Source organism: Protopterus annectens, chromosome 4.part0 (assembly GCF_019279795.1).
Source record: "Protopterus annectens isolate FY-2018-M chromosome 4.part0, PAN1.0, whole genome shotgun sequence".
NCBI lineage: Eukaryota > Metazoa > Chordata > Ceratodontiformes > Protopteridae > Protopterus > Protopterus annectens.
This window is the reverse complement of record NC_056733.1, coordinates 1,699,121,234-1,699,130,878: the sequence shown is the minus strand read 5'-3', so window position 1 is coordinate 1,699,130,878 and position 9,645 is coordinate 1,699,121,234. Positions and strand designations below refer to the sequence as shown.

The 9,645-nt window shown below is 37.7% G+C and overlaps 1 protein-coding gene across 1 annotated transcript in view; it reads right to left on the bottom strand.

The window, feature by feature from the left end:
• ARAP3 (ArfGAP with RhoGAP domain, ankyrin repeat and PH domain 3) overlaps positions 1-9,645 on the bottom strand; it is a 1,205,760-nt gene that overhangs the window by 684,543 nt on the left and 511,572 nt on the right. Inside the window, exon 6 of the mRNA XM_044069919.1 lies at positions 1,316-1,561. Within this exon, the coding sequence (XP_043925854.1) occupies positions 1,316-1,561 (246 nt within the window). The remainder of the gene's footprint in view (positions 1-1,315; positions 1,562-9,645) is intronic.

The window sequence follows — 9,645 nt, the reverse complement described above, 5'->3', positions numbered from 1 at the left end:
CCCTGCTTCTAATCCCAGATTACTTAGCAGAGCTACTCCACAAAGGCCTGTCCTTCTCCTCCATTAAGATACATGCCTCAGCCATTTCGGCTCATTACAGCACTGAGCCACCCCTCTTCTCATACCCCCTTATCAAACAGTTCCTGAGAGGGGCAAGCAACTTAAGGCTGCCAAAGTGAGCTTGAAAAACAGCATTGCTCCTGGCCATCACCTCAGCTAGAAGAGTGTCTGAGCTTCAAGCACTTATGGCAGTGAAACCCTTCATTATTTTCCATGCTGACAGGGTTTACCTCAGGACTAGCCCTTCCTTTATGCCTAAAGTGGTATGCAGTGTGGCTCTAAACCAATCCATTCATTTGCCAACTTTCTTCCCTAATCCTCAGAATAAAGAAGAAAGGATCCTACACTCTTTGGATGTGCATAGACAGCTCAGATTCTACCTTGATAGGACTAAGCCCTTCAGAAAATCTGACCAGTTACTAGTCAGCTTTGCAACAGGGGCAGAGGGCAAGGCGATTTCAAAACAACCATTTCCAAATGGATAGCACACTGCATCCATTTCTGCTACAAGCACCAGAACACATTCCACTAGGGCAACATCTACCTATACAGCATTCCTCATGTGTCCCTACCAGGGGCATCCTGGAAGCTGCTACCTGGAGTTCTGTACACACCTTCACCAAGCATTATCATCTGCCTATCTTTACCAAATCCAGGGCAGGTTTTGCAATTGCAGTCCTGCAAGGCATACTAGCCAGCCCTAACTCTTCTTGACTGCCTCCACCCTTCTTCAGCTTTGGGAATCCACCCAAGTGTGATGACTGAAACAGTGAAACACAAAGAACATAGTACAGTTGTGTACACTTACCATAAATGTAGATGTTCGAGTGTATTCACTATTGTAGTCCTGGTTTCCCTCCCTCCAACTCCACGGTTTCTCTCTCTCTCTCTCTCTCTCTCTCTCTCTCCCTATAATCTCTGTATGCCTTTTTACTCCCCCCTTTCAGCGGTATTGGTATTTACTTTTTACTGGTGGTGTTTTCCTCCACCATAGCTTAGCTCCCTGTTGGGGGGCTCCTGGCATTTGGGGCAAGAAAAACTGATGTAATGGCGTTGACTGCCTGTTTTTATACCCCTGACATCCTGACGTCAGTCCTGGAGTGACAGCAACCAACGCAGAAATACTAAGTCTCTGGTATTTGGGCCAACTGAGGGCTACCTGCAGGCAGATAACCCAAGTGTGATGACTGCAACAGTGAAACACGAATAACATCAGTATTGTGTAGAAATGAAAAATAAAATTAAAAGCCCTTACCCTTGTGGAGACAGCTTGTCCAACCAGCCACTGATGATAGGTTTTTGCTTCTCTGATAGTGAAGTAAAACTAGCATAGGGTGAAATTGTAAGCTCATCAGCATAGTCGTCTGCACCGAATGTGTATGAGGGTAGTAACAGATCTTCCATGACTGCTGGTGACCCTAATGTAGCATAACCTTCCAGATCACCGACTGGAATTTGTGAGATTCTTTTTGAAGTAGCTTTCTCTTTCTCTTCTTTTTGACTATAAAAAAACAAAAAGCAATGCAGATAGTAAAGTAGAATTTAAAGTAAACCATTAATGTAATTCAAACTCATTCTTTATTCTTAGAGCAAAACAGATGGATTCTGTAATCGGTATTGATAACTCTTTGGTTCGGAAAGAAATTAATCATATGAGGTCATATAAGACCCTATGTTGTGTCTACACCAAACTGCAATGTTAATACAATCAAATCATTTGATTTCTTATGTTGCTATAAAAATAATTATAAAACTGAGTATTAGCAGATAAATCATACTGCATATACTTTAAACTACTGCAGCAACTTGGTTCTTCTTTCAGCCGATGTGCACAGAGTTTTCTTTCTTTAATGATTATAAAATATCCACAACCCTTCTTTAAGTAATGCATGCAGTTCATGATTTACAGTTTCTAACAAACTTGCAAAATAAGCTTCAAAGAAAACTGATTTTTGTGATTTGTTTCAGCCTTACATTCCTTTCAAACACATCCTGACTTTTAGCTGCAGTGTACTTTGGCGATGGTTAGCTAATTTAATCAAAATTTGAATGTAACTCACTAAAATCAGAAGTAGTAAAATTGCACAAAGTGAAAGCATAAAAATAAAATAAAACAGTGCAGGAAAGGACAAGGAGTGAATAACTTTAATCAAAGACCAGCAGTGCCCGTAGCAACAGAAACTTGAAAACCTGGCACTCTATTCTTGGAGTCAAATTGCTGAAAGGTATTGGAGTAGAAAGTCTCTTCTAATAAATTTTAAGCATTGTTTGGGCCACTGCCATGGTGTAGAGGGAAAAAGGTACTAAACAGAGCCCTGGCAAATTGGGTTTGATTGGCAGGGAGGGATAGATGTGCCCATTCTGGAGGGAGGACAATTGTTAAAAATGCTTCCGGGGGGGGTGGGGTCCACAGAGGGGAGTATCTGTATCATACAGGTCAATGAACCCAAGGAAGGGGTGGGAAAATAAGGGTAGGTCATAACATAATCCCCTTCAGTAGCAGAAGCAGTTGCTGGCATGACTCCAACAGAATACTCTTAAGATCCATGCTGGTCCCAGCTCAGTCAGACATAACTACAAGGGATGAAGGAGAACCAGGTAGATCCAGTGATGAACAAGTGCACTAGGATTGGTGGAAAAGATTAAACAGTAAGGGGAAGGAAAAAATCATTGCTTGGCCTAATAGGTAGATTTGATGCTACAGCACATAAAAGTATAACACTGCAGAAATGCAAATGCATATTATCCTAGAGAAAAAAAAAACACAAAATTACTATATAAACCAGTTAAATAAAGTTCACAGACATATCACCAGCTAATAAAACTTAAGAAACAATATGGAGCAACTACGTTCATAGTTTCATAGATTCAGAGGTATATGCATCAGTGCCTTTATAAGCCTAGCCACAAAACTCAACACAATCGTTTCTCCATGTAACACGTGTCTTATACCACAGACCTTCATGTCTTATGCCACAGATCTTCCATTTCAGGTTTACCAGAATTCCTGTCATTGAATAAATTATTAGAACTAACTAACCTATGAACCTATGAACCTATGAATAAGCTATTAGTGAGATTATTCTGGATGCTAGGAAAAATCTAGAACCATTAATTATACTTTTACAACCAAAGGAGTCCACAAAGACTTGGAAAAGTTAAATTTTCTAACCAGCTGCTCTACTGTCAATCAACATTTCTTTTATTCATTACTTAGAGTTCAAGTAGAAGATAGAAGACAAGGTACTTAACATCCATTCATAGGAAAATACTGGAGGTTACCTCTTTCTTGTTCAGACTAAAATATAGATTTCTAAAAGTCTTAGCATTAACTTTCCAATGCAAAATTAAGTTCATTAGTTCATCTTTATAACTAAATTAAATTCTGAAAAAATTTAAGGGAAGTAATGCAAAGGAAAATAGTTTTAGAAAGAGGAGGCTTTCCTATTTAGATCCTTCACAAACACTAAGAAACTCTTCCTGTAGCACCTCACCCTTTGCATAAAATTCAGGAAGTAAAATATTTAACGTTAGGACCCAGGTATTACAACTAAAAGAGATTTTACCATCCAAATAGCTCCAAGCAAAGTCAAATCTACCATATACATCTCTTTTGCTTGCTTAACATCATTTACTTTCTACAGTCCCCAGTGAATAAATGTAAACTGTCTGGGGACTACTCCCATCCTGGAATCATACTGTACAATCTTATCTCTAGTGCTTGAGTTTGTCCAAGGGATAATTCCCATATCATTTAAAAAAAAAAAATGAAAGCAGGGCTGCCATTTTAACTTTCCTGAACATAGTAAAGCTATCCAGTAGTCTGGGGTTCCCAGCATAAAAAAGATCATTTTAAGATCTTAAATATTCCATGTTAATGACCTCTTCTCTTGGATGGAAATATTGCATAATCATTTCTCTGTTCTCCTCTAAGAGAGAAAAGTTATTTCTCATAATAATTGAATACTGCTGGATTTGCTAGAGCTCTCAGAATATTAATCGGAAGTTGGTGTGAACCTAGCCTTGAACAACATTCTATCTTCACCAAGAATGATGCCATAACATGAATGAATATTACTGATTTCAACAAATGGCTTATGCTTCTGGTGTCATTCAAAGGGAGTACAATATATAAGGGTCTATGTTATAACAACGAACGATCAAAAGATTGAATGCTGTTATATCGACCACAAAAGAACAAAAACAAAAAAGAGTGAACAGCCAGAACAGCAAATTTTTTCCCAGGGAAAAACATTCGCTGTGCCCCCCCCCAAAAAAAACACACTAAACACTATTTTAAGTGGGAGGTTTCACCCCCCCCACACCCCCCTACTCAAATATACCAACTCCAAGATTGCACTACAGTGCTGAAAACGGCAAAGTGACGGAAGCAGCCAAGCAATTTCTTTCCCAGAGAAAGAATTCACTTAAAAGCCGCTTCGTCATTTTATGTTTTCGACATTTATATTTTGACGAAGACGCATTCGACATAATGCATCTTTGTTCTTCTGACAGGAACCCAATATATAACAGTCTGAGAAGAGATGGTAGAATGTCTCAACTGCTATGCCAAGGATGGCTTGCACCCCTCCCCAAGGCTTTTGTATATTAGATAGATTCTTGTCACCTTCATAGTGTCTTTTTAGGCACTATCATTCTTCTAAAGTTTCTCATATAAGTAAACAGAATCCAGATAACATTAAGATGTTACTAATTAATACTAGGAGCCTTGACAAAAACCTTCACTTCCTTACCCTGAAGAGCACTGCATCACCACTGAACTGAGATCTGGCTGAAGACTACTAAATGCACTTTGTCAGTGCAGGGTTTCAAACTATATCACACATTCAGGCCCACCATATTAGACAGAAGTACAAAAGGAGGCGTTGTCTCCATATTCCTAAAAAACACTTCATCTTCAGACTAGGTAGACAAGATAAGGATCTGCAACGCCTTCATATCCAAGTAACTATTATTAAAGCCCCTTATCATATTATAGCTAACTACAGGACCTCATGTATGTCCTTCTTAGCCCATAACTCCACCAGACTAGTATTGAACCCTTATATATTAAGCCAATCACTATTCTCCTAGGAAGCTTCAACTACCCCTTCTGTAAATAGGCAGACGTATACATCCTCAGTCATATATGCCTGAAATTTCTGAACTTCAATATAAACTCCATGGACCATTTCGTCTGCATCCCAATCAGAGGCAATAAAATCCTTGATTTTGGTCCTTATCAAAATGGTTCAACTTTGCTCCCCCAATAATTGTAACTTTCTCCCAGGTCTAATCAGACCACAAATCAATCACATTCACCATATGACTGAAGCCCTAAGCATCTTCAAATACCTTAGTTTTCAGAATACATGGCAAGGCTAATCTACCAAAATTGAATGATAACACAGACAAATTCAAAAGCTCCTTCCACCATGTTAACTCCACTGCTTATACAGAATCCTTGAGTACCAAATTTAATGCACATGTGAATAGCTGCATAAATGCACTTGTCCCCCCTTAGAAATTAATACAATACCAAATTCAAAATAAACAGCTATGGTTGAACCAATACAAACAGGGTCTACAATAAAAGAAAAAAAAATATTGCACACAAACATAAATCTAACTCTCAAGATGCCACAAATGCTTTTTCTAAACTTCACAAGGAACTCTGGGCCATGATCAATTCAAACAAAGTCAGAAATTAGGTGTAAATAGCCATCTAGGTGAAGGATAACCACAAAGCCTTCTTTAATTACTTAAAAAATATCAGAAGCAATACCCAGCACTGTACACAGCAACACACACACACACACACACACACACACACACACACACACACACACACACACACACACACACACACACACACACACACACACACACACACCACACACACACACACACACACCTCCCAAGAGCAAGTTCTCAAAGTACCATATAAGGTCGAAAACTCTATGTCTATGGGGCCAGATAACATACCAGGCTGCCTACTTTTCTGATTCCCTACAGAAGCTGACTTAAAACAGACTTCATACCAGATGTATTGAAAACAGCAACATCCATTCCTTAGCACAAATGTGGGGCTTCAATGGACCCAGGTATCTATAGAACCATAAGTCTGACTGGTCTCTTCTGTAAAGCTATGGAAAGAATCATTAAGGAATTATTATGTAAGGATACAGTTAAAGCTCATTTCAGATTTGTCAAGGGCAGGTCCTTGAAAAAGTTTCTGAAGCAATGGATGAAGGAAAAATAGTGCACACCACAAATATAGACATTGCAAAGGCATTCAACACTTTCTCACACATGGATATCATAGACAAATTCTCCCAGCTAAATGTCAGTCTCTGTATAACTCATCAGATAGTAAACTGATTCACAACTAGAACCAGAAGTTAGGCTGGGCAGCTACACCTCCTTCAAAAGGCCTGTCACCAGCAGAGTACCCCAGGGTTCAGTCCTTGGGCCACTTCTCCTTGATATTCACTTAGTGTTAAAGGCTAGTGTTAAAGGTTTGTGGGTGACAAAGCTTGCAGATGACTGCAAACTTTGTGCTGTAATAAACTCCCCAGAGTACACCAAGATCCACCAAAGGGGCCTATCTCAAATAAACAACTTTTGTCAAAATCATGGACTAAAACTGAATGCCAAGAAGGGTGTAATTGTTTCCTTTGCTAAGCTTTCGTTATTAGCTATCATATTGACGACACATCCCCGAAAATTGAACCCGGTAGGAATCTGGAAACTCATGTTAACAATGAACTGTTTTTTGATCACCACACATCCACTTTGGTGAGGAAGTCATTTTTCATTGCACAGCTTATATATATATATATATATATATATATATATATATATATATATATATATATACATATATTCATACTGTGTTCAGACCTAGGGCTGTAATTGCTCTATTCTACTCAGCACTACTTAGGATTATTATTGAGTATAATGCCCCCTCTGGTATGTACCTGTCCAAGTACTTGTCAGAGTTGAAATGACCACAATGCTTTTTCTGTAAAAAATAAAATGGCCCAAATCAAATAAACTATGCAAACCATTTCAAATCCTTGTCTTTCTTTTCAATACCATACAGGCTATTTAGAGGCAACCTCTGCCTTGCCTTTAAAGCACCAACAAACCCTATTCTTTCAAATTTGTCACATTTGCAAGTTGAATGGTATCATAAACATCCACTCAAGGGATCTCAAGCTATTTTACAAATAAATAGAACATGTTGAATGGATAGGTTTGTATCACAGAGAAAACTGCTTACATGGAATCATCTTCCACTCCACATAAAGAAGAGTACTTCTGTTACTCTATCAAAATATAATTTGAACAAATGGATGAGTAACCACTAATTTTCCCCCAGTTTAGCACCTTATCCCTCATGGATAGAGAAAATACACATTTTCAAACTTATTCTTGTTTGGCATATCTCTGGGTTATTTGCATGCAAAACATTAGGGCTGAAAACTGCCACGGGAATGTAAGGCATCTTATTATCTTCTCAGATCAGTTGTGTAGTAAGTACCTATGAAACCAGGAACCTATCTGTCCTAAATGTAAAAGAAACAAACTGACTGTTGTGAACTATCTCTTCTCTAATGCCTTAAAACTTTTCCCTTGAAATTCAAGAAATAATACAGAAACTTCTTGAGGAACAAGGGAAATAGTCTGAGTGAAACTCTCATCTTACATAGGCAACTGACGTCCCACACCTTAAAAATTTCAAGTCAGAAAATAGTGACCACAACAGTAATCCTTGGCTCTAGATGAATGTCACTAATGAAGTGACAAAACCCCATGTGCAAAAATTGGAAAAAGGGTTGTGGATGGATGGACGGATGAACAGTATGTGTGGTCAAGAAAATTAGAACTATTCACTACTATTCACTATATACTTCCAAGTTAACCTACAGAAGAATGCAATACTATACAACCATGTAGTGATATGAGGCTGGTCAGTGTGAAAATCAATAATTTATCTCCTATTTATATGAAATGGGTACCTCTCATCTAAGTTATAGTAAAGAAATTACAAATGCCTTAATTCAACTACTTTAAACATTAGATAGATAGAAACCATATTGTTTTACTCTCTTGTACCTGTTGTATCTTTACAGCTGGACATATAATTAAGTCACTGTTATAGAATTGGTAGCTTAGCTTAAAACATGTCACAGTTCACACTGTAATAAATATTCAGGTGTTTTGTCCAACGTGTGTTTTAGTGTTTACCATTACTATTTGTGGTTTAACAATATATCCTACTAACAGGAACAGGAAACATTATTTGAGGTACCTCCAGTTTTGTATAAATACATTTTGTAGTATAAAAAAATGTATTAACATTTTACTTATTTAAGCCAGCATTGTGGCATAGAGGGATAAAGCCCTAAATACAGACCTGGTGGTCTGAGATTGATTAGCATCTTGGAAGTTTTCTGGTGTTGGCCTGGAGGCATGGGCAGGCCCATCTTTGAAGGGAGGATATTTACTAATGATGATCTCTATGGGAGGGATGGTCTAATGAGGAGAGTATCCCTTAGACATAATCAATGATCATGTGGTGGGAAGGTATTGGGTAAAGCATAACAAAATAAAAAAATATCTCCAAAATGGAATGTGGATGACCTTTAGGTAAAACAACTGGCCCCAACAGATACAGAGCAAGTCCATGGGATCAGCAGCTGCTGGTAGACCCAATATGGATGCAGGCCACTGGGTAACAGTGTCATCAGGATGATGTAGGGGAACCAAATATATTAAACAATGTATTTATTAATTTATTGCCATGTGAAAATACAGTTTCATAGATATGTGTACATCTTATTGCTTAAATGTATTGGTGGTTAACTGCAGTGAATAACATAAAAAAATCTGTTAAAAATGCTCTTTTACAGACATACAGGTAAGGACCCTACATGGTCTTGCTAGAAGTTTGCAGAATATCAAATAAGTGCTAAAGAGTTGTTTCACTACAACTGTTAAGCTGAAGGAAACATAAAATGCAATTGCCAATAAGGCCTACATTTCTTTCTTGCAAATTGTAAATTATTAAAACCAAAGATGATACAATGGAATGTGTAACATTAGTAAAGAAGGTAACCAGAAACAATAGTTTTCTCAAAACTGCATAACAAATGCCATGGTGTAACCGATACAACTTGTCCATATATGGCAAGACCAGATTTGGATTCTCATGATGGTTAAAATGACCATAGATTGACCCAGGTAATTTATCAAAACCAAAGATGGTTGGTGAGTTTTTAATAAGTGTCTTGTAGCAAAACAGTTTAGAATTTCCAGTGTCACGGAAAACATAAGCATAACTCATACCTTCTTCCTACTACTAATGTCAGATGGCATTCAAAAACAAGAAAGGTCAAAGGTTTAAAAGACTGACAAATGGGTTACAATGAAGTCACAAGAAAGAGTACTTTGTAACTATGACTTGATTGACACCAATCCATGACAGGCGAATATTATCACAATAGACAGTCAATAGAATATCTCAGTATTAGAATATTGAATTTTTAAAATGTTTTGAAATGTATACTGTATAAATCT